At 40.2% G+C, this 25,418-nt stretch overlaps 2 protein-coding genes across 4 annotated transcripts in view; both read left to right on the top strand.

Annotated features, from left to right (window-relative positions):
* LOC134477931 (dnaJ homolog subfamily B member 6-like) overlaps nt 1-17,028 on the top strand; it is a 40,290-nt gene extending 23,262 nt beyond the window's left edge. The window contains exons 2-3 of the mRNA XM_063257607.1: nt 789-900; nt 3,013-17,028. Of these exons, the coding sequence (XP_063113677.1) occupies nt 12,252-12,848 (597 nt within the window). The 5' untranslated portion in view covers nt 789-900; nt 3,013-12,251 and the 3' untranslated portion in view covers nt 12,849-17,028. The remainder of the gene's footprint in view (nt 1-788; nt 901-3,012) is intronic.
* Samd13 (sterile alpha motif domain containing 13) overlaps nt 1-23,100 on the top strand; it is a 46,495-nt gene extending 23,395 nt beyond the window's left edge. For all 3 annotated transcript variants that reach the window (XM_063257613.1, XM_063257621.1, XM_023561346.2), the window contains 2 exons: nt 789-900; nt 21,957-23,100. In XM_063257613.1, the coding sequence (XP_063113683.1) occupies nt 789-900; nt 21,957-22,100 (256 nt within the window). In that variant the 3' untranslated portion in view covers nt 22,101-23,100. The remainder of the gene's footprint in view (nt 1-788; nt 901-21,956) is intronic.
* The last annotated feature ends 2,318 nt before the right edge of the window (nt 23,101-25,418 follow it).

The raw sequence follows: 25,418 nt of genomic DNA, 5'->3' as shown, positions 1-25,418 counted from the left end.
TATCCCACCTTAGTGGGAGAGATTATCCAGAGAGTAATCCAGTGTGAAGAGTACTACCGTGAGAATTTGAATGGAGTGCTAGAACTCAAAGGAGGTTATAACTGCATCACTTCCTGGTGATGCCTGAAAATGCCTCCAAGAAGAAGTGGAGTTTGAACTGGTAGAAAGAATAGGGTTTCATTGTGGAAAGTTAGATGAGGGGTCATTCTAGGTGTCTGGGACGGAATGTTCAAAGGTCCAGATCTATAAAAAGGCACAACCGATTGGGAAGACCTTTATCTTTGGATACATGGAGGTGGGATGGGGAAATAACTATGGGTACGCTGGAGTCATACTGCAAAGTGAACATCCATACCACAAATTGCAGTAAGCATGTCAAGCTGTAGTCACTGGACTCCTCTCAATGTCCCTGGCTTAAAAAATAGAATGTGAAGAAATAAATTTATATGTCAAGGGTTAGTGATGTAGCTGAATGATAGATCACTTGTCTAGTATGTACAAGGCCTTGAGTTCAATCCCCAGCACAGGAAAAAAAGTATTACACAAAAAGTGAAATAGTTTATTAGGAAAACAATGACTAACTCAGTAAAAGTATACTCATCTGAAACCAAGAAACAAAAGATGATCATAGTCCTACCAGGAGTAGACTGGTTTTATGCTTCTGAGGGAAGAGAATGCTAGGGTTCCAATGAGCTGGCCCATACTAGCAGTGAGATATGAAAGAGAGAGCCTGGCCACATGTCCCTGTATACTATACTATGACAATTGTCTGGATTTGTGTTTTTCAGTTCCATGGAAAATGGGAGACCACCTGATCCTGCAGACTGGGCCGTGATGGATGTAGTGGATTATTTCCGAACAGCAGGATTTGAGGAGCAAGCCCGTGCTTTTCAGGAGCAGGTATCTCAGCCTGGAAAAACATGACAAACAAAATTACCTCATCTCGGTGGGCAGAATGGGGTGAAGAGGAAGAGGACCGCAGAGCAGTGAGGCTTTAAGAAACTGAAAGCAAAGGAAGATGCGAGTGACAGATAAATAATTCCTTCCCTCTACAACTTAGCCCATTGAACTATTTCAGCAATGTACTTAGCAAGGTAGAGTGCAGGATTTAGTGTGATATTTTGGTTTTTCGTTAGTAGGTGACCCTGTACAAGTAACTATAGCTCTCCAAGGCTTGGTTTCACATCTAATGCAATGCTATCAATAATTAACTTTATAGGAAGTTGTAAGAACTAAACAACAAAACTTAAAAATCACCTGACAGTTCTGAGCACAGTGTTGATACTCAAAAATGCAAATTCCTTTCCCTGAGATCCAGGGTTGTTATTGGAAGACCAAGAGAGGTGCTTCTCCCACTTGTCCAGGTGACTGACCACTCGATTTTGTTGGCTGAGTCAAATCTATTGAGATAGTTCCCCAGTGGGTTTGACCATGAGGAGCAAATTGGGGAGCACATTATGGCCCATGCAGATCAGCTATGTAGGTATATACAGAGTTCCTAGTTTTATATTAATGCATGCTATAGTTTTCTAGGTATTAATTTCACTTTTCTAGCATTATAACTTCAAATTGAAGAATGTGTTTGGCTGCTTCTGTGTTCTTTCAGCATTAATTATATTTGCAAGCTATTGAATGTAAAACCCTAGTTTGGATAAAGTAACTTTTCTAATACCACATATTTTAATCTTGTCAACCACCATTTCCTCCAAGCCTGAACCTTATACATATGTATTTTTGCTATTTTGGAATATTTGCCAAAATAGACATTTAAATCACTTTACACCCACCAGAAGAACTAAGATTAGAAAGGCTGACATTGCCAAATGTTCACAAGGATGTGTAGCAACCAGAAATCTCATACATTGTTGGTAGGAGTGTAAAATAAACACTCATACATCTACCCCCTGCTCCAGCAATTTCACTCCTGGGTATTTACCCAAGGGAAATGAAAACATATGTCTATAAAGAGCTTTATTCAAAATTGTTCCTCACAGCTTTTTTATAGTAGTCAAAAATTGGAAGCCTGGATGTACATCAATAGGAAATGAATGCACGAACAATGATATGCTCATACAATGGGATGGTTTCCAGGAATAAAGAAGAATGAATTCCTGACATGTATAACAGTTTGAGTGAGTCTCAGAACACTACATGGTGTGATGGAGCACAACATTATTTCAACAGAAATAATGCTGAATGGGTCTGTTCTATATCTATCTAGCTCGATATCTATCCCTACCACCATGTATGGTTCTGGGATGTTGACACCCTGTGTCTTGATGAAGGATTTGATTTCAGGTCACTGCATTGGTCATTAGGTACACTCCAGTCTACTCAGTGATTTGTACTTGCACATCACATAGTCTACAAGTTTTACCTCAAAAGGAAAGTAGGTATAAAAATATTGGAGCATAGTTTGGCAACTAATGTATTTGAAAGCAGATGTACTGACATATGCATTCAAAGTGTAAATTCAATAATTAAAGAGAGATTTTACTGCATGGATAGGTATATAAGATAGTATGGAAAATATTTATTGCACAATTTAGGTGGTAGGAATATATATGTTCACTATAAAACTATGGCAACTATTCTTTATGCCTGAAAATTTCTACAATAAAATTGTAGTGGAAAATAACAGCTCAAGTCAGAAAGTGGAAGAAATCAGCTGGAACATATTTTACTTTGATTTTTAATGGTATAATGTCCACTTGGGTCATTGCAATTGAGAAAGTCTTTCTTAAAATTAAATTTAAATAATATTGTAAAAGGTTAACCAAAAAAAAAAAGAGAGAGAGAGAAAGAAAAGATATTTAGCTAATTGATCTCTTGGCCAGATTCCCAGATGTCCAAAAGCTTTCTCAGGTGGAACTTTTGCTCAGATTCCCCTAAGGCAGATGTCCCAGATTAGAAGATAGTGTACTCTCTGGACCTTTCAGATTCTGTGCATGATCTCAGAGACGGAATTGTCCAGCTCTGAGCTTGTCCCAGGAGCCAGCTTTTCTCCCATAGATGACATCATTCTGGGCACTAGAGATGCTGAGATGAAAAGAGGAACATTTCATTCAGAAATCCTTCAAAGGGGACACAGACATCTTGCTACAGTGATGAGTCTGCCAACCCAGTGGTGAGTCTGGGAAATGAATTCCCAGAAGACTGACATTTTGCAATCCTGGTCTAGAAATTCAAGTTCCATCATTCTTATCTATGGGTGGGTGAAAAGTCTGTTGTCATTATTCCCTGGAAATTATTCAAGTTTTAAATTTCTGAAATGACCATTGCTTTTCCTCTTTTCATCAAAGGAAATGGAGGGTAAGGTGGAAATCACTGGTTAGGCTCAGGCCAGAAGGACAGGTCATTGCCGTGAGTTTTATGAGGATGGCGAATCGTCCTTGCTACAGCTGCCCTCTCTCATATTAACCTGCTTCTTCCATTGGCCAGTCTCACTTCTAAGATCTTCCTGGCAATGACCTCAGGCAGATGGCCAGATAACTTTCAGCCACCAAATGTATCCTGACCAGAAAACTAAAGACCATCTTCAACCTAAATTCATGACCCTTCCAGGCATATTTCTAGGACGTAGCCATGGAGATCCGTAAGAATGGTCATCCATATCCTACAATCTTTGAGGAAAGATTTTGCCTTGCCATTTGACAGAATTAGGACAGGAACAGAGAAAAGTCACTAAAACCATTTTTGCAAAGAGCAAATTCAGAAAGGGCAGTGCACTTGCCAGTAAGTTAGGAGATTACTATTTCATGGCTATTACAAAGCAAATGATTGTGTCCTCCCAAACTCCTAATTTGAAAACCTCATTTGCAGTGTGATAGTGTTCAGCTGTAAGAGATAGTTAGGTTTAGATAAGGTCCTGAGGTTGGAGCTCCATGACAGGACTAGTTCCCTTCTTAGAAGAGCCACAGAGCTCGATATCCATCCCTACCACCATGTATTGTTAAGCAAAAACTTAACTGGCCATCTCCAAGCCAGAAAAAGAATCATCCCCAAGACAATGACTATGCTGGTATCCTGATTTTAGGCTTGCAGCCTGTAGGACTGCTGAAAATGAATTTGAATTGTTTATACCATCCAGTTTGTACTATTGTTAAAGCTACCCATGCTAAGATACCAATATGGATGCCAAACATGCCCCCCAACATGTGAGCTGAATTTGAGAGGGGAATCTGTCTTCATGGTTTGGTTTCATAGTACATTGCTGGGTGCTCTCTTCTAGCAGCCACACCCAAATAAAACTAGATATAGCTTTCTAGCAGTATGACATTTTGGAAGCTATTAGGCCACAGAGTGAGATTCTTCTGATGGATAGGAATACTGACTCCAGTTCCTGGGGTATGAGGAAGCAGGTGGGGTAAGCTAATGATCTTTGCCTCACCTCCTTTTCCCTGTATGACATTCTGCTACCACGTAATGATTGCGTCTGTTAGCTTTCCCCCAATGTAATTATCTCCATCAAGTTTTCTGGAAAGCCTGATTTGAACCTCATTCATGAACCACAGTTACAAACCAAAAGAACTAACAAGAGGTAAGGGCTAAGCTCATGGTCACTCAACCACCAATGACTCAGTGTCAACAGTGTGTGTGTTTTAGTCTGTATTACTGTTCTGGCCAGACCCATTTTATTACCGATAATGTTACTTGCTCTTAGCTTGGCATGTAGCCTATGTCATCAGGGCTGCAACTGTTTTTGCTTGGTGGAGGGACTCTGCCCTCTGCCCACTGGACTTACTAACAGAGCTCTTAAGTGTTCCCTGGACTGTGAGAGCAGGAAGCAGTAGGAGCCCTTCCCAGAGAAGGTGGTGATTACAACATCTTCAGTACCATCTGTTTCCCACCAACGCTATGGTACAGTCACTGTTTTCTCAGGTCTTTTCTAGTGTATGGATCATCGAAGTTTTAGTGAAGGATAAGAGTTTGTGTTGTGAATCTCGGTTTATTTTCTCCTAGTTTCCTCATGGTCACTGGCTGATCCTGGGGAATTTGCCTCTTCACTCATTTTTATTAAGTAAATATCGAGTTGAACAAATAAAATATTGTTTAAGCTCCTATATGAAGATTCAAAGGCATGATCATGGAACTGGTCCTCATGAAGTGTACTTACAGTGCCCAATAAAAAAACCACAGAAGTTTTTTGAATAGGTGGTGTGAAACTGACACTTGTTTATAGATATGGGATGACTGTTTTTCAAGAATCAAAGGTATCTCAGGAATTTTACTTTCCTAAGTGTTTTGGTTTTTAAGAAAGACCATTTTGACTTACTCAAAAGTATCATCACCTTCCTCAGAACACTTATGATAAGATTTATTTTGTCAAACTCTGAAGACTAAATTTGACAAAGTAAATCTCTATTGCCATCTGTAAGCAATGATCTCAGATGCCAGTTAAGAAATTGTGGCATTCCATTGTAAATTACAACTGCAAGTCACAAAGACAATTCTCCCTGCTGTAGTGTATCCATTTCCATGCCTTTATCTGTCTGACACACATAGAATATATGCAAAGAAGACCTCAGATAGAGAGCTGCCATTCAATCACTGTCATATAGCTCCAATGTCTTTTACCTACAAGTGAGTGACATTAGTGATTTTATTCATATATATATATATATATATATATATATATATATAGTCATTTCTTTCAGAGTATCGTGACAAGATAATATGCAACCCAAGGTGACAAATTAATTTTACTCTGTGGCTTCCTTCCTTCAAGCCACATTAATATGAACAATATTTTACTCAACAGTATTTTAACGCAACTGATTAAGTCACTCATTTGAAACATGAAGACTGGAATTTCTTTTCAGCTAGCTGATTACTGACCTTGAGCCAATTTCTGGGGTCACTGACTTAGTGAAGGTAAATAAACTTTCCTATTGCTTCTCATTACCAAGTATATTACCTACCTCAGAATGGACTAGTTAGGGGGAGCGACGATGAGGGCAACACTGAGCATAGGGTACTAAGTCATGCCCAGGTTACATTCAACCACAGTCATTCTAGATGGATATTTCTGATTAAACCAGGGAGCAATCCAGGTTTTGTACAGCCTCAGATTTATTCAATTCTAAGATTCAACTTTGGAAAAATAAACTAAAGGATGCACACAAAGTGTTAAACAGAAACTCAAGCTTCATTAGCTTCATTGTAAGCCATCTCTGAACTAGGCCAATTAAAACTTCACACATTAGAAATTAATGACTTTATTATGAATTACTTTTAATAGTACCAGTATTGAGAATATTCAAAGAGCTCTGATGTTTAATATATCTTAATAATTGAAGGCTACTGATATGCTTAAAATATTTTATGGTATAATAAATAGGGAATGTGGCAACTCAGACTGCTAATATGCCTTTTCAGCCCATAAATATTTAGAAACAATATTAAAATAACAAGCAAGTGGGGAAGGCTATGTATCAGTCAGTGCTTACTAAAAAAACATATTTAATGCAAGACCTACAAATGCAGAGTTTACACGATTGACTTAAAATGGCAACCCCAGACTGGGTGTGGATGAGTACAAAAGGTCTGTGCATTGGGGATCGGAAAGGGCCAGTCGAAAGCCTAAAGCAGAGGTGGCCCATGCAAGTTCTTATCAGAAGGCCAAAGGATTTGCACTGAACACCTGAAGAGTGAGCTGGAGGCTGAAGAGTCTACACTGGAAGCCAGGAGACAATATTCAAGGTGAAGGTGAAGCCTGGGTCTCCTCTGAAGAAACAGAAACGAGACTTCCTTTTTCCTTTCCCCCTTTACACTTTTCAGGAGACAAGACACCCTAGGCTAGGTATTCTGTCTCCAGTAAATCCCCTCAGCCACACTCAGAGCTGGGCTGATCCCACTTAGTTGGATGTTTCTTACTCAAATTGACACTGTCAGCGAACCAGCTAACAGTTGGAAAGGAGCCAAGAGAACTGAAAACAAAACTGATAACAAAACTATTATGTTTTATTGAAACATAATAGATTTATACAAAATAAATGTATTAATCAGCTTTCCCACTGCTGGAAACAATAACCAACACGATTTAAGAAGAAAATTATTTTTAATTAGGCTCTTGGATTGAGGGAATTGAGTCCATAGTCAGCTGACTCCAAGGCAGGAACATCATGGTGGAAGAGCTTGGTGGCATAAATCTGCTTAGTTCACGGCATCAGGGAAGAGAGCATGAAACAAGCAGAAAGCAAAGACCATGCATAATACCCAAAGCCGCCCCTCTGTGCCCCACCAAGACACACCAGGACCACACTCTGCTTATCTCTTAAGCATTTCTTAATCCAATGCCAAGTGGACAGATCAGGATTAACTGTGACACTAAAGGCCCCAATGGTTATTTATATCATTTGCTTGAAATTTGAACAGGTGTAATATCCAATAAAATAGCCAGGTGAGTGGTGCTTATTTACTTAGTTATTTTATAGTAGTTTAGTTTTTTCTAAGACTCATTAAAATAGATGTATAACTACTGAAGCAAAATAATGTTTACTAATATGATTAGCATTATTTTACTTTACTAAAACCAACTGAGAACCATTTGAGGAACACAGATTCTGGATATAGTGAAGACCAGATACAATAACACGGAGACATAAAACAACATGGCTTATGTTGAGAACTCCAATCAACTTGTAGGAGATGTAAAGGATGTCAAGGGATGAGACTGAAACTGAACAAGGCTCACAGAAGACAGACTTCACCAAAAAGCCATTCAGAAATCACTGAAGGATATTAAGTGGGGAGTTCCATGATGATATCTGTGTTTTTGAACCTCTAGAGTAGTGGTGACTGGATGGTGGCTTGGAGGACAAGGAGACCAAAGGCAGGAAAGCCGCTGTGATAGTCACATTGGAGATGGAAAGGAAGAGATAGATTAGAAAGTACAGCTATGCATTACTTAATGATGGGACTAAATGGTGGCCAGTGCATCCTTTAACCATTTCATTGTGAGAATACCAGTGTGTACTTGCATGACTTGGACATCCTAGGTGATATAGCGACATATAATTTAATTGGACCACCATCTATATGCTGACATTGACAGAAACATTGTCATATGATATATAGCTGTATGTATAAAACAGCAACCAGGCAATCATGGCCAATAGAGAGTGAGAATTTGTCAGATCTGTGTGTGTGTGTGTGTGTGTGTGTGTGTGTGTGTGTGTGTGTGATAGCTACAAGTTTGAACCCAGGGCTCAAAGGTAGGAGAGAGAGGAAGCTTTAGTAACTGCGAGGTTCCCAGATGGGGAGGTTGGAAAGTAGTGCCACTCACAGGAACATGCATGGAGTTAAGTTTTAAAAGGGATAATAGATTGGAGCACATTAAGTGTAAGTGACCTACGAGAAGCTATCTAGCAGACACCTAAAGGGAAGAGTGGGGCCCACAAGCAGATACATGAATTCTCATCACCCATAGGAGGGGAGAGAACAAGATAGGTGTTTAGAAAGGGGAAAGCCCCAAGGGCAGCACCCTGAGAAATACCAAACTTTTAAATGTTGAGAGAGGAAAGGCAACTTGAAAAGGACAGAAAAACAATCAAGGCAATGGGGAGAGAATCCGTAACGAGCAGTTTCATAGAAGCTGTTCAAGTTCAAGAAAGATTAAATAATCAAGGTAAAATACCTCAAGAAGGTCAAGTGCAGGGAATTCTGGGACTGTGGTAAAGTCTGCAAATGCAGTCATAATGGAGTTGTTGAAGAAGAGTGTGGCGAGCAAAATGAGTCAGTGGAAGGCAGGAACGGGGTGAGAGGTGGTGGCTGGAGGGTCACACAAGCGTGAAGCCTCCTTCCTAAGAGAGCAGACAGCCAGACTTATTTACATGCAAGAAAGTAGCCAAAGGGTTGAGTAGGTTAAAATGATAGGAAATGGAGGAAAGTTAAATGAAGCAGGCCCCTTAAGGATATGAAAAGGAATGAGATCAAAAGAGTATGGAGGAGCGAGAGTGGAGAAATGGAAAATTTTGTACAAAATGTACATTGCTGGTGGGAATACAAAATGGTGCAGGCCCTGTGGAAAACAGTTTGGTACCTCTTCACAGAGTTAAGAATTACCATATGATTCAGCAGTTCCACCCAAAGGCATTAAATGAGGGCTCTTGTGCTGTTGTCTTTGCCTCATTATTCCCAATCATCAAAGGTGGAAACCACTTAGTGTCTGTGAACAAGTAAATAGGTAAGCAAACTGTGATGTATCCATAAAATGGGATATTCAGCCATGAAAAGGAGTAAGTTCTGACATTTGCTATAACGAGAATGAACTTTGAGAACACAAGGCTCAGTGAAATAAGACAGGCGGATCTGCACAATTCCACTTATGTGAAATAGCTAAAAGGCAACTTCAGAGAGACACAAGGTAAACTGGGAGTTATCAGAGGCTGAAGGGAAGGAAGAGATGAATTAGTAGGGCTTCTGATTGAAGAGACAGAAAAAAATTTAAAAATAGTGGTGATGACTATGCCACATTGTAAATGTAATTAATGCCATAGTACACTTAAAAATGGTCAACGTGACATTTTATGTAATACCCACTTTACTGTAATAAAATGTCTTTAACATCAGCTACTATAATTCATGATGGTTCAATTTCATCGATAAAATATTCATGTATCAAAAAAAGAACACCACAGAATTAGTACAGAGCAAAACATGGATAAAAACAGTATTTCTTGGTATGTGAAGGAGATTGTGGGTGAGATTAGCTTTGAATCAGTACACTGAATAAAAACATCTGCCTTCCTCAGTGTGGGTGGCCATATCCAGTCCATCAGTGGCCCTGACAGAACAAAAAAGGTGGAAGAAGGGTACATCCGTGCTCTCTGTCTGACCTGGGACAGACACCTCCCTGGCCTCAGACACAGGTGCTCCTGCGTGGTTCTCAGGCCTTTGTACCCTGACAAGGACTTACACCATCCACTCCCTCCTGCCCACCTCTGCCGTTCTCAGGCATTCAGACCTGGATTTAATTACACCACCAGCTCTCTTGACTTCTCAACGTCTACCTTGGTTATATCTAGACCAGTATTTTATGGGCTTTGTTTCTCTAGAGAACCCTCATACAACTTGTTTCCAGAGACATTAATTTTCTTCTTAAGAAAGTTACCCTACAGTGTCTACTATTTTTAGCTAAACAAAAAAGAGGGTCCTCTTCTCAGAGTGGAGCAGTGAGAATTAAGGTTTAATAAGGAACTAAAGAAGAAAAGGCCACCAAGAAGCATGGTATTGGGAGCCCAGGAACGAGTCCTGATTGTCTGTCTTAAGAATATGATGAGAAAAATAAAAAACAGAAACAAGTATAGTATTGCATCAATGGCTGGGAAGGCAATGTCTCTGGATCAGACTTTCTCCACTCCTCAAGAAGCCACTATTAGTTGTATACAGTAACAGATGGGGCCAGTAAAGGATTACAACTTATCAGAAGACTCAGACTCAAGAGGGCGTGGATGATCTTACGCTAAGAAGGATCTTGTCCTGGAGTATAATCCTGAGTTAAGAAGGCATAGATGATCTTATGCTCAGAAGAGTCAATGGGAAATCTCAGATGAGTGATACCAGCATTCCCAAACCTTCCTTCTATTCCTTAGGGAAATATGCAAAATTAGCCATTGTGAATTTATGGTCCCCAACACATGGGAGAATGAAACAAGGATAAACGAAAGAGTTGTTGAGATGTTGCACAGACTCAGCTGAGATTGGTAAATTGCAAATGTGTACTATTCCATCTTCATGGCTCTGTTTCTGTAGCTGCATTGGGTAGAGGAGTTAGGAAAGCTGGAGAACTGAACTTCTTCTGGATGGGCAGTAGAGTGTGTGGCCTGGGCAAAATGTAAGCTAACAGCCTCCGAAGGCTCTTTCAGAGGGCGAGGAGAACAGCTCCCACAGTCAACCATGAGGTCATACAAAAGAAGATGCCAAAGGGAACTCATATAGAATAAAATGAAAAACTGGGTTTAACAGAAGTGAGGAGGAAGAGAGGCTAGGATATTGGACTTTTACTGTCACAGAGGTAGGATTGTTCTGTGGATGACATCATAAAAGTAAGTTCTAAAAGTGAAGATGAAATGTAGAAATGATCTATGTGTTACAGAAGACTAACTGATGTCACAAGTAGATGAAAATATAAACAGTGGTTTAACTATAGTAGTTTATTTCTTGCCCATAAAATAATCCAAAGGCTAGCGGGAATGCCCTGCTTCACTGTAATTCAAAACTCCAGCCAGCTGGAGGTGCTGTCATCTTCCCCTGGCAACTTTCAAGTTCACTTGGGTGGAAAGAAAGGTCAAAGAAGACCCGCATCAGTGGTTGTAGTATGCAGGCCTGGAGGTGGTGTGCTTCTGTCTTCCCATTTCATTCTCCATGCAGAGTGACAAACTGGTCTGGGAGATGTGAAGTTTTATGTCCTGTAAAAAGGACAAGAAGTAGCCTTTCCATCCTGGGAGTTTCAAATTCTTCATTTTTAGAAGCATTTGCTGTTTTGATGCTGTTATTTAGTTTAGTTCCTAAGTCCAGAAATAAACTTCAAAAAAGGCTAATGTTACCGGAACTAAAGAAATCTTATCTGACAATATATGGAAAGTCTTCATGTCTAACCATATTCCCCCCAGTCTATCCTTCTATAATCTACCTAGATTAATTTCTGTGACCCAGTTTATTCACTTGATTAAATGAGTTTTTATCTGAATTAGAAATATGTACCAATGATTTTTTCATAAAACAGTTCCTTTATCATTCACTCTGTGCCACTAAATGCAGGGAAGCACTCATGAACTCACCAAAGACACTGGCCTTCACATAATCCAGAACACATGGGGTTTCTGAATCAAGTGCAAGACCCGTGTGGCTTGTGACAAAATAAAAACTTCTAAACCACCCAAATAGTTTCTCTCTGTCAATAATCCAGTCAGTATTTATTTATTGTGTACTTTTAAAGGTCTCCCTAAGACATATGATATTCACCCCAATTTTCCACCAATAGCAAGGCAGGCACCTGAGTCACTGGCGGAATGCTGAGCTCACAGTAACTCCACCCCAGGGAGCTGTGCAGTGTGGGGAGTGTGGGTGCGCTCTTGAAGGAAAAGTAATTCCTCCTTCCCTCCCTGAAGAAACTGCATGCCAAAAACCATGTGGTAAAATTGGAAAGCATAAACTGAAGAGTTCACCATCTTCCTTTCCAATGTTTTATGGCAATCCTTCAGAACATAAACTGTGTATCTTGGTGGAGAAAGGCTGTTTGAAGAACCATGGTGAATTACTACAAAGTCCTGGGAGTACCTCAGAATGCTTCCTCCTCTACCATCAAAAAGGCCTATCACCATTTGGCCCTACAGGTCCACCCAGACAAGAACCCAGAGAATAAGGAAGCAGCTGAGGAAAAATTCAAACAAGTATCAGAGGCCTATGAGGTCTTGTCTGATGCGAAGAGGCGCAGTGACTACGACAGAATCAGAAAGAACTGTACCCACAGGGAAAGCAGAGGAGGTAGCAGGAAAGAAAGTCACCTGAAAGAGGAAATGTGCTTTGAGAGGCCACACAGTGCCTTTGCTAATGTTGTTGAAGACGATGACCCCTTTTCAGGAGATTATTTTTCCACTGGCCACGTGGATGGGCCCAAGAGATCCCGATCCTGCTTCTTTGATGTGACTCCCATATTGGACACAGGATTTTCCACTTTTGTATCCCCCGGCTTTAGATCAAGTCCCTCTATTTCAAAGACATTTGTACCCTTCGTAAGCAGTGGGATGGGAAGTTTCAGACTGGTCACCACTTGTAGCCAGATAGTAAATGGCAAGAAGGTTGTTACAAAGAAGGTTCTAGAAAATATGAGGGGGGGAGATTGAAGTGGAGAAAGAAAAACTATTTCATCAGTTCTCTTCATGTCTTTGGTAAGGAGTTGGTGGTGTGTTCTGTAAAGGGACTTTGATATGAAACTTGTGTGTCTTCATGATTTTCAAAGACAGTTGGAATCTGAGAATGTGTTGAGCTGGAATGGACAGAAGTCTGCTTAGTTCAGATCTCTCATTTCACTGGGGAGGGGAATTATGGGCCAAATATTAACACAAGAAACTAACATGAGGCAGAGTTGAACAACTGAGTCTTCTGAGTCTCAGTTGAGCCATCTTTCCCTTTACTTTGCACACTGGTATACCTGAGACCACCGCCAGAGACAGGGCCTTCCAGGCCAGTTGGAGCACACTCTTTCACAAATCCCATGACCTCCTTCCGCTTCCTCCCGGTCTGCTGTGTGGCTGCTCAGGTGCCCCTTCTGTGGCTGCTCTTTTTCTCTCCCAGGCTCTTTCTCTTTGCTCTTTCTCTTCCCAGTCCCCCTTTCTTCCCACTCATTTTACATGGACCCTATCAAAAGCAGGCTGGATTGCTTGTTATCTTGAATTAGATAAATGTGACAGAGAAATAATGGGTTGTTTTATTGTTTTTGTCTCTTGTAGCTCTGGACCTAAGGGCTTCCCGCCCCTAAGCAGCAGCTTCGGCCCTTTTGCTGCATTTTTTTTTTTTGTTTTGTTTTGAGGCAGGATCTCACTAAATTGCTGGGGCAGGACACAAATTTGGAATTCTGCTTCAGTTTCCCTCAAATCTGGGATTACAGGCATGTGTCACTGTGCCCAGCAGGGTATATATACATATAGAAGTAATATAATATATACAATATATATTTTTAATACCTAGTATGCCAATCAATCTTGGTAGCGAACTTGATTAACAGATTCCTAGAAAGGTAATTGGATTGTGAGGGCACTCACCTCACGGATGAGTTGTCAGTGAGTTCATAGCTGAATGGACTCATTAGAAAGCGAGACCTAGACGGAGGGAGTGGGTACCAGCCCTTCCTCTCTGGTTCTATCAACCGCTCACTTTGTGACCACCATGAGCTGGGCACCTTCCCTGCACCATACATTTCTGCATGTTTCTGCTCTGGAGCCAACTGACAATGGACTGGAAGCACTGTGAGCCAAACCAAAATAAACCCTTCCTCCTTTAAGTTGTTTGTGTAGAGTATTTGGTCCCAGCAATAAAAAGCTGACTAATACAGCGAGCACTATTGAGTGCTTAGGAGGTCTCTCAGAAACCCTTTGGGCAATGAAATTCAGTTGCTGCTTTTTTCCATCATCTAGATAAGGAAATGAGGCTTAGAGAAATTAAAGAACATACTCCAGTCCCCACCTAATAAGCAAAAAATGATGCCTTACTCTACTGCACGTTCTTATCTACTGAGCTACGACATCTAAGGATCCTACTCATTTATTTTTAAACCTAGGGTCTTGCCCTTATTGAAAGTATAGATTTCTCCTATGCCTGAGTGTCTGGTGGAACATATTTAACAGGCAAACATTTTGAATTTTATGGTCCAATGGGAATTTGAAGGTTACTTTCACATGAAGACAGAACCACTCTAGTGAGTTTCATAAGAGCTAACAAATGATTAGCCATTTCCCAAGTTATGAAATTATATTTTAGGCTTGGATTAAATCATAATTTAGATGCATGAAAAATTTGTAGGAAGTTTGTGTAGCCGAAATCAGTCATATGTCAACCTCTTTAATCTGTGTTTATGAACAGACTGGAACCAGAAGAGCTGTTCCTTATGAAAGTTCCTGATTGAATCTGCACTAGAATCTCTGATTTCCAGTCTCCAGCACACCGTGCTGCATGGCAAAATTTGGATTTCATTCACAATTGCAATTTTTAAATCACATTTTATTATGTGACAAATTAATTATTAAGTGACAAAGCTTTGTTGGCAGGAGGGGTGGGGTTGAAGAATTGGACCTGGGGATGCTCTCTATCAGCCTCTACTCTTTTCATTTTTCTTTTTTTTTTTTTAAATTTTATTTAAGGAGAAAAGAAAAAAAAGCAGGGAAAGGGTACAAATTATACAGATTTACAGAAAAAAATGAACAGTAGGAAATCACTAGTTAATGGATTACATATTGTCATCTTGGAAATAATTGTTGAAGTCACAAAATTAAAGCTTGTAAAGTGGACATTCCATCAATGATACTGCAAACAGTTCTGTTCATTGATCCAATAAAACTCTGTGATATCATTTTCTATCTTATACACTTAAATATACATGCAGTTATATAGTTTGGAGCACTTTCTTTTCCTCTCTTTTGTACCATGACTATTACACATTTTGGGTTTCATTGCTCCCACGGTTCTTATTACTTTTTTGGAAGAGAGTAAAACCAAATGTGACATAACAGAACAGAATCGGTCAAGTCAAAAGGGTGGACATAATAGATAATGTAAAAACATAATACAAGGTGATCAACAATGGTTACCATAATGCCTCCTGCTATCTCTAATAGAATTGCCTATATCGTTAGTTATAATACAATTGAACAAAACAGTAAAGAATAAAACTGACAAAACCAAAACATTGGAGACATTGTAGGTCTTCAAAAGTAGATAAAAGTCAACAAGAATGGGCGTCATAATGAATCTCATTATCTTCACAGCTGATGCCTAAACTTTCGAACCTGATACTATCCAGCAAAACAGAATAGGGGAACATCAGTTAAAAACCAGATGGTGAGAGTAATACAGGGCTTCAAATCAAGGTAATGGAAAGTCAAAGTGGGTTACTATAATATATCCTGCTATTTTTTTCCTTTAATTAAAAGGATAAAGATAAAAAAGTAAATAATGGAGTGGAGATTGAGATAAAAGAGGGCATAACAGCGAAACAGCGCAGATCAAAACATAACCATTTAAGCAGAATAGTGTTTCACCACCAGATAATCCTAACCTAAAAGTAGTTACCATATTGTCTCTTTCTTTCAAATCCTTGAGTACAACTTCGTATACTGTAGCATTAAGTATATCAAAACAATGTAAAACCATTCAAGAGAATGACAGCATTACAGAGTATTTAGAATCGACTAACAGGAAATGAACAATGGTTTCTGTATAATCTCCTTGTCTTTAAAAGGTTTTTGCTTATACTATCATACATAATTGTTGGGAGCCACGGCCGAGCCCGGTCGCCTTACTTGGCGGACGTGAGGCCTGTAAGAAAGAGCAAAGCCTGAGCTAGATTACCCCTCCCATCGAGTGTGCTAAGATGGCGCTTATCTCCTGCTTCCTGCTTGGTAAACAACCCGCTCTGTAAGATAGTCTGCCTAGCAACAACTGATGTTAGCCAATCAGCCCGCATCGCGCGCTTTGAACTGATTGGCCACTGTAACCCTATAAAAGTGAGTGCCTCTCCCGCCACGAGAGAAGAAGCACGGAAGGAGCCGCGGAGAGCGGACCAGTAGAGGCTTCAGGACAGACTGTAGAGAAGAAACACGGAAGGAGCCGCGGAGAGCGGACCGGTAGAGGCTTCGGGACAGACTGTAGAGAAGAAGCACGGAAGGAGCCGCGGAGAGCGGACCGGTAGAGGCTTCGGGGCAGACTGTATAAGGAGAGAATAAAGAAAAGCCTGACCATCGCCAGATATTGTTGCATGTTCTTCCTGCCGGCCGGGAGCGACACCGACACATAATAAAATCCAATAAGATACAGCCTATTTAGACCATTGGAGACAGAAGGACAAAAGCTAGATGAGACTTCAAAACAAGATGATACTAAATCAGTATTACCTATTAAGATGTCATTTTCTCCAAAATAGCTGTTCCTATCATCCAATCTTCTCTGCCTCATTTCTGTTGAGCTCTTTTTCTGTCAGTAGCTGTCAGTTTGTCTTCTTCATTTTGTTCTCTGCTCCATTCATTGTGGCCTCTCTGCCATTATTTCTGGATTCTTTGTATTTTTCTTTTTTTAGAATATCCTGCAATACTCTCTGTAGAGTTGAATTGGTGGTTGCAAATTCCCCCAGTTCCTCTTTATCCTGGAAGCACCTTGTTTTTCCATCAATTGCCAGGGACAGTTGTGCAGGATATCTCAATCTTGGTTGGAGATTATTATCTTTCAAAGCTTGAATTATTTCCCCCCACGCTCTTCGTGATTTGATGGTTTGTGCCGAGAAATCTGCTGTAATTCTGATGGGTGTTCCCTTGTAAGTGGTCTGTTTCTTGTCTCTGACAGCTTTTAATATTCTGTTCTTATATTGAATTTCTGGAATTTTTATTATTATATGCCTGGGTGTTGCTCTGTTTGGGTTGTAGGTAGCTGGGGTCCTGTATGCCTCATACATCTGAGTATCTTTACCTTTTGCTAAATTAGGAAAATTCTCCTGGATTATTTCTGTGAGTAGCTTTTGTAGTTCACTTGTTTGTGTCCCTACTTCTTCTTTTATGTTCTTAATCCTTAAGTTATGGATCCTCTTATCATCTTCTTGTCTTTGTATTATTGCTGTTTGTTTCTTTGTTATTTTTAAGAAGTTTTTCATTTCATTCTCCCATATTACAAGTCTGCCCTCCATCCAGTTCAGATAGTCTGTCCTTAGTTTCTTTCAAGCTGTTATGCCAGTCTTCGATAGACTTCTTAGTATCTTGGTAGTCCCTTTGAACCTGCTTCACGTATTCTATGCTTTCTCTGTTTTCTCCATCAAACAATTCTCCCCTTTTTTTCTGTTCTTCCATTCCACCACCTGTTTTTTCTTGGGTGGTACTTAGCATTTCTCTAACTATTCTGCATACTTCTAGCTTCAGGTCGTTGATAACTTCATTCCTGAATTGGTCTATGAGGCTCTCTATATGGCGCCTTATGTGTATTGGTGCAGTGTCTGCTATTGCCTGTTTCTCAGAATTGGGGGCCGAGGAGCCTTTCTTGTTGCTGCCTCTTCCCATGCTGCCTCTTCTTCTCTGTTCCTTATATATGCAAGCTTATATAAGAGGCCCAGCTTCTCTCCCTGTCAGCCACAGCCTGATCAAATTGCGCCGGTTAGGTGTTCCCGCTCACCGCTGCACACCAGGGAGTTACGGACCAGGCAGCCTACACGTCTCCCCTCCCGGCCACCGTCAGGCTCTGGGATCTGGGTTGGGACAGCCTACCAGGTCCGCCATCAGCGTCACGCAGGCCAGGCACTTTTCACCAAACCCGCCCGAGAGGGGGATGTGTGGCTGGAGTCACCACCGCACCCTGCTCCCGCAGGACTGCTCGGGCCCAGAAAGTCCTCTGCTGGAGTCAAACTGTGGTGGAATGTCAGTTTCTCTCACTCACCTCACCACAAGTTAGTGCACGCCTCCCTGCCGTTCGCCGATTGCTGTTCTCGGAGCTTCTGTGCGTCTCTCTCCTTGCCGAGCCACTGTAGAGGCAGCCAGCCGCCGCGCGGCGGGAAACCCAAATCGCGGCTTACAATGGCGCGGGGTCCAGCCTCCACACCGAGGCTTTTCTGTTCCTGTTTTAGCACCAGGACTGCATTCCAAGTTGGTTTCTCTCAGCCCAGTTCGTTCCTGAGTCAGCAGAGCATATCTCCACCTGCTTATGTCTCCTTAGTCCGCACCATTCCTGGCTTCTGAGCCGAGTCTTTCAGAGAGCCTCCGGTAGTTGCTGTTATCTGTCTGCCATGTTCTCCCGGAAGTCCATTTTTCACCTTTTATTTTGAGACAAGTCTCACTAAATTACACAGGCTGGACTGAAACTTGCAAACCAACTGCCTCAATCTCTCAAATAGCTGGGATCACAAGCACATCTCACTCTGTTTAGCTTTCTTTAAGACAAAAGGTTTTATGTGCTTTTGAACATTTTATTTTTAAAACTTGAAAGGGAATATGACTACATCCCTTTGCAAAAGGATCCATAGAAAGACGATGGATTTGAATTTAGAAAACATTTTATTTCTTGCAAAGCCCATAAATTTCCACTTAATAGTCATTGAAAGACTGCTTTATGTCAGGCACTGTGGTGGGTGCTTTGTATCAATCATTTCTAACTCAAACAAACAAACAAACAACAAAAAAAAAAGCGGGGGTTAACTGCCCTACCCAAAGTCACACAGTAAGCCGTGGGGACAGGGTTCAGACTGCAGTTTGCCTGGCCAGAAGCTCACATGTCTGGTCTGCCCTCTTCCACACTCATTCATCTGAGCTGCCACAGTTATTTCAATATTTTTATAATGATGACATCCAGATGGAGCTTTCTTCCACCAACTCTGGTGTGAAGTGAACTGCAGTGTCTCCACTGAACAAAGGGAAAATCAAATTGGAGTAGAAAATATGATTTTTCATTTTGTCTTATGTAAAACTCAAATTTCAGCACTTTCTACAGACATAGCTGGCTTTTGACAGAAATGCTGAGTTGTACAAGGACTTTTTTTGCCAGCAAAGATTTTTGCTTTAAATTCACTTTGAGTTAGTAAAGGAAGTTTGCTTGTTGTGTAGAAATGAAAGCAGTGTCCTCTCTTCCTGATGCCTGTTTCAATATGAAGAGGGTTAAGCATGGGCCAACAACAGCAAAGCAAGATGGAGGAAGGAATTGCTTTGTCCTTAGGAGACACTCCGAGTCAGTATTGTTCTGAGAGTCCTGGGGCCTTTCCCTACGTTTGGCTCTTTTACTGTGGCTTCTGGGTACCAGAAGCTCCTTAGGGTCATTTTGAAAGTTGTGAAGCAAATCTCAAACATTAGCTTTCACTAATGGGCAATCTTTGGATTACTAAACGCTTGAGAAAAAAAAAAAGAGGATTTATCAGAGTTAGCTCCTGTCTCATGAAGTAATTTTCCCCTCTTGCCCTATCAATCATTTGCTTTTTTTTGTTCGTGTGTGTGTGTGTGTGTGTGTGTGTGTGTGTTTTAATGTGCTTTAGTTTTGAATAGTTGTATCTTACACATTAATGTGAGATACTTTGTTTTTGGGTCGCTGACAATATAAATGCTTCCAAAAGTTACAGGCCCCATTTGAGGTCATGCCTTGTTCTGCCGTGGTTTGTGCTAGTAGGTGGTTGACAAGAGAAATGAGGGCCATAGTCCTGCCTAGCATGGTAGAAAAAATAATGACACACAATTTTGTCACTCATAAGTCAGGGAACTTATACAAGAGCAATTTCTCACAGAATCCTGTCAGAAACCCCATGTTGCCACATTACTGAGGCAGGAGAAAAAAGAGGAAGGAGTCACCTGAGGAAGAAAGTGGGTTTCTCTTCAGCCCTAACCTGGTGCTATTTCTTCCACACTCTCAGGCATCCAAAGTGTTTTTCCTTACACCCTAAAAAGGAACATAAACGAATTGGGAGAAATGACCTCCTTAGGAGGGAATCACAATTATATGTACTTTCCGATGCACACCATGTTCCCTGGTCTATTGTTCGAGGTAGGGACAGGAGCCTGTGGGTAAAATCATGACCAGAAGTGGCAAGCGCAATTGCTCCATGTCTTGGGAGACCCCAAGTCCTCTAGGAACTAGCTCAAATTCTTAAGAGATGTAAAGTCTCCACCATTAACAACAACATTCTCAGAGCTGCTTTACCGAAAATTTTAAACTACTTTATATATTTGGGGCCTGGTTACTTTTGTAAGGAGCTCAGTTTTACTTTACTTCAGAGCTGTATAATCTCCCCCAGTTCCGGGGCGAGGTGTACCTGATCATGTATCTGATTGGGAAATGGATTTTGAGTGAACAGGGAAGGCATTTGCAGCTTGGCTGTGTCCTTTACTGTACAGAATTTGAAGTCTTGAGGGTACTTGGAGAATGAGTGTGATCAGGGCCCTCAGCATGGAGAGGTTGGTTTTCTGGTTGAAGTAAAATGGTTCTGTTTTTTAAAAGGATAGGAAAAATGTCCCAGAGGGATAAGTCATTTTACATATGCATCTTGTGGTTGACAAGATGCTTGGAAAACCTAAGATTCTAGACCTCACTGCACTGTCCAGATAAGATATGTTTATTTCTCAGTATCAAGAAGGGCAAGAGGGGATTTTTACAAAATCAAGTTTGACCATAGGCAGATGAGAGTTCAAATACTATGCCATCCTTCCCTGACTCCTTGGTCTTAAAATTGACATGTTAACTTCTTGCTTGATCCTTGTTGCCTTGCTTATAAAAGTAAAAATGATGCTTTCTGTCCATCCTAACTTACAGAGTTTTTTTGAAAAATGTAAGCACAAAGAAAATTCTGCTTAAACTCTCATATATTTTGTAAATGGAAAACACTGTTGTTCCTTTTGGAAGCAAGGTCTTTGATCCATAGAGAACCAGCTGCAAATCCTAAAGATATTTAAACCTTCTGTAAATTGAGTTGAGATATGACATTGTATTAAGATAAGACACTTATGTTCTACTCTTGAAAAACAAGATCAACTGTGGATCTTGTTTAATATCCAAATAAAAGGGATGCTCAAAATATACAGTGAATGCTTTAAAATGTTTTAAATAATTACAGTGAAAGACACATTCCTATTAATCCCGTCAAAATCCTTCTTGTTGCCTAAAAAACCCTTATCCCATCACTCTTGCTATTTTCTGAAGCAGTTCTAGAAGCTCTTTTTTGTCAGCATCCCAATAGGTTGTGATCAAAAATATGACAAAAGGTGCTCCCTAGTATCGTCCAACACAAAAACATGCTCATAAAAACATGACTGTGTGTCTCATCTGCCATATTGACTAAATCTAGAACTGTATGGCTTCTGACTCTTCCCCAAAGTCAAAATGGTTAGAAAGAGAAACATTTTTAATTGATTCAAGACATCAGGGCAGCCACAACAGGGCAGCTAAAGACACTCGTGAAAGATGACTTTCAGAACTGTTTCAGAAAATGACGAGAATGATGACATAAATACATTCAAAGTAATGGGGAATATTTTGAAGGAGATTAATGACACAATCTTTTACTGTAATTTTTTAAAAATTTAAACATCCACTATGTTTTTCAATCACACCTCATACAAGTAAAAGAAGATGAAAAGATTTCATTTTTTCCATTTTAGCACTACTATAAAAGTAGTTTTCAACTTTGGAACAACTGGTATGACTGTTGCTTTTGAGTTTCCTTTTTCCTTAATTATCCTTGAGTTTTTGGACTTACATGGTGGCTTTACCTTCTGCTTCCATTGTAGGAAATTGATGGGAAATCCCTGCTATTGATGACAAGGAATGATGTGTTAACAGGACTTCAGTTAAAATTGGGGCCTGCTCTGAAAATCTATGAATATCATGTAAAGCCTCTTCAGACAAAGCATTTAAAGAATAACTCTTCATAATGCCATCAGATTGGGTCTCAAGCCTCACAAAATACATGATGACATTTTTAGTTTCATGTGATGAAACTTTATAAATCAATACATACATACATACATATGTATATGTAAAAATTTCAACCAAATGAAAAGTTATCCTATTGGATAGACGAGGCAATCCATCAGCTGGCTTGAATTCAGCTAGGAGGAACAAGGACCAGACAAGCACAGAATGATTTTTCTTGCGGAATTTGTCGACTAGAATGATCTCTGCCACTGCTAGATATCCCTCTCCACAAAGGCTTGAGATGATAAGGATTTTCTTCATTTCTTCATAGATTGTTTTCTCAGGCATCTTTAAAAAGAAAAGTTAAAGAAATGAGCATCTTCAGACTTAGAGTAAAAATAAGAAGAGAAGGGGAGAAAAGAGAAAGTAATCACTGTCTCCTTTGAATTCCTCTGCTCTATAGAGTTTGTGTTGCGTGGATGGAATTGCCAACACCCTCTTTTATAGAAGGTGCACCACTTGACCTTATTAAGGTTTCACTGGGACGTACTGCGATGTTTGAAATGAACATGCATCAGGAACAGAATTGTAGCTCTGAAAAGAGAAATTACATTGTATACAGGGGATATCTATCCATACTCACCTAACTATCATGAGGATAATGGTTTTTCTGCATAGATTTGCTTCCATTGGTTCTTTGTTTCTGAAGAAAGCATTTTTTACTGTATGGCTTGTATTTATAATCATTTGTTTCTGAAAAAAAATTGCGAAGAGCTATAGATCAAAAAAGCCTGTTATTGGTATAGAATATTTTTATATATACTCTTCATGAAGCTGTAATATTTTTTTAATCGTCCTATGCTTTGTTTGATTCCTGGCTTAAGTACTTGTTTTTAAGAACTTGAAAAATGTGCACTTGCTACATCTCTGTTCAAAGAGACATTTGTTCAATTTCTGTGTGTTGATACCTTGTTGAAATGGTGCTTTGTGGTTGCAATAAAGCATTCCTTCAGTTTATTACTAGTGTTTTTGATTTCCTCTTAGGGTCACTTCTTCAGGAATAAAGGATTAAAGTCTCAAAACAATAGAAAAATTGAGACTTTAAACAATCTTTCATAAGACAAATTATGTAGATCTATATGTGAATTTATCTTCTTTGTAGACTGAATCTGCATAATCTTGTTTCTAACCTTGTCCCTACCCAAAAATTTCAGGTATAATTTTAACTAAAGATTTTTTTATTTGCCTTTCAAGTCTATGATTTTTCTTAATTCCGATGAAAGCAGGGTGAAAGTTCATATTCCCACAAAGAAAGCCTCACAGAGTTAATGGGGCTCCCTGAGTTTTCCTCTTCCTTCTCAAGTCTTAAGTGCTTGTTTCAGAGTGTGTTGTAACTCAGTCCCTGGTAAACAGAATTTCTCTAAAGAGTAGAAAACCTGAAGAGACAAGCACAAGAACATATGGTGAGTGAGGATCCAGAAAGCTTCCAAATTATTTCAATCGAGGAGTTCATGGAGTGTCTGGAACTTAAGTAGTGCTTTGTTTTGCACTGTAAATGGGAAAAGTAGTGACAAAAGAGATTTTTTATTCTCAAAGTCCCACCATCTACCTAAGGCAGCAAACACAGGACAAGGAAAAGGCAGGGCACAGTAAGTGCTGTGAGCCTGATGGACGCAGCACTGAGAACTGCAGTTGCTGGGGGCTGGGCTGGGCTGGGATTGTGGAAAATGAGTTTCGCACAGTACATCAGTGATGGGGTTTCATTTCTCGCTACCTCAGAGAAACAACGTGAGGAATATCTGAGCCTACTTCTATCCATCCACTTGGTATTTTTTATTAGTTTGGAATAGATTTGGCTGTGAGTGATAGAAGCTACCTCCCTCACCTCAAGTAGGCAGTGTAAACATGAGAGATGCCTTGCTCACTGTCATGGCAATGTTCAGATAGAGACCAAGATAGAATGATTCTTCTCAGTGTTAGAAACATAGGCTTCTCCTGATGCTCCATGTTGCATGACATCCATTCCCAGAATCATTTCACAGAAAGGCTGCTTCTGCAATTGCCATCACCACATGAATTCCAACCAGTAAGGAAAAGGAAAAGAGAGAAGAAACAAAACTTCAAAGTCTTATTATTCTGTTATTAAACTGAAATCTGGCCTAAACCTGCCTCTCTATGAACCATGAGATCTGGCTCCAAGTGTTCTCTGGTGAATAGTGAACTACAACTTTATTATGCACGAGCAAGTTGTGCTCGAACCCAAGAGTCTACCATTGAAACTGAGCAACTGAGCCTGTCTTGGTTACTTTTCTCTCACTGTTGAGACAAAATACCTGATGCCCAAAATGAAGAAAGCAAAGGTTTATTTATCTAACAGTTTTTGGAGGTTTCAGTCCATACTCAGTTGACTCCAAGGCAAGATGGCGGGGCTGAGGGGCATCCATTTATGATGGCTGCAAGCTACAAGAGAGAATGGACAAGAAAGGGAAAAGCATGCTTCCTTCCCTCCTTTATATTGTATGCCACTTACTTGCCTCTGGGCAGGTGTAGCACTCATGCCACCAATGCCAGCAATAGACAGCAAAACAATCACAAACACTAGATTCAACTGCCTCCATGACTGCATGAGACTTGGTGGGGGGCACTTAAGGCATAGCAGAGCCCCAGCCTATTTCAGTGGCCACCTTTTACCAATCCCAAGTGGGATTCCAAATAAGGCAACCCTAAGCTACACCAATTGGTAACTATTTCTGTATATCATTTCTTGTCTTTCTGATTATACAGCTAGCTCACTACATTGTAAGAGGGGACATTCTAAACTATTTTGGTCTACAACTGGTTCCAAAATCTTTTTCTTGTTCAAGTAAATTTTATTAAGTTTAACTGGTCTCACTTTTATTTTTAGTACTGTAGATAAAAGAAGAAGGGATATTTAGGGTTAACTTGTAGTGATTACTGTCAGTAGGGCACTAAACATGCAGAGTAAATGACTTTGAAAGTCCATCTTCAGCTGTATTTTTCTCCAGACTGAGGTTGGGCTCCGCTAATACAACTAAATTTCAGACCTAGACCTCTCTGTAAATTTTTGTTCAGGGGAAAAGAAAATAATTTAAAAGCAAACCAAAAAGTATAAAATCATTCTTCAGCCTCTGAGCACATCTTGATAGCATAATCAGCAAATTAAGGATTGTTTGCCTTTTTCAAATACACAGTAAAGGCCTATGATGGGCAGGGCTGAGCACCTTATCAAGACAGAAGGTGCTCTCACCCTCTGTGCAGGGCAACAGCAGTGCATTCCAGAGAAGTCACAGGGAGAGGCTTGATGCTCAGCAGGT

The sequence above is a fragment of the Cavia porcellus genome, unplaced genomic scaffold (assembly GCF_034190915.1).
Source record: "Cavia porcellus strain 051 isolate PalLab524CR breed Dunkin Hartley unplaced genomic scaffold, mCavPor4.1 scaffold_1, whole genome shotgun sequence".
Taxonomy (NCBI): Eukaryota; Metazoa; Chordata; class Mammalia; order Rodentia; family Caviidae; genus Cavia; species Cavia porcellus.
Note: the sequence above shows the minus strand (reverse complement) of the source record. Positions and strands in the feature narration are given on the sequence as shown.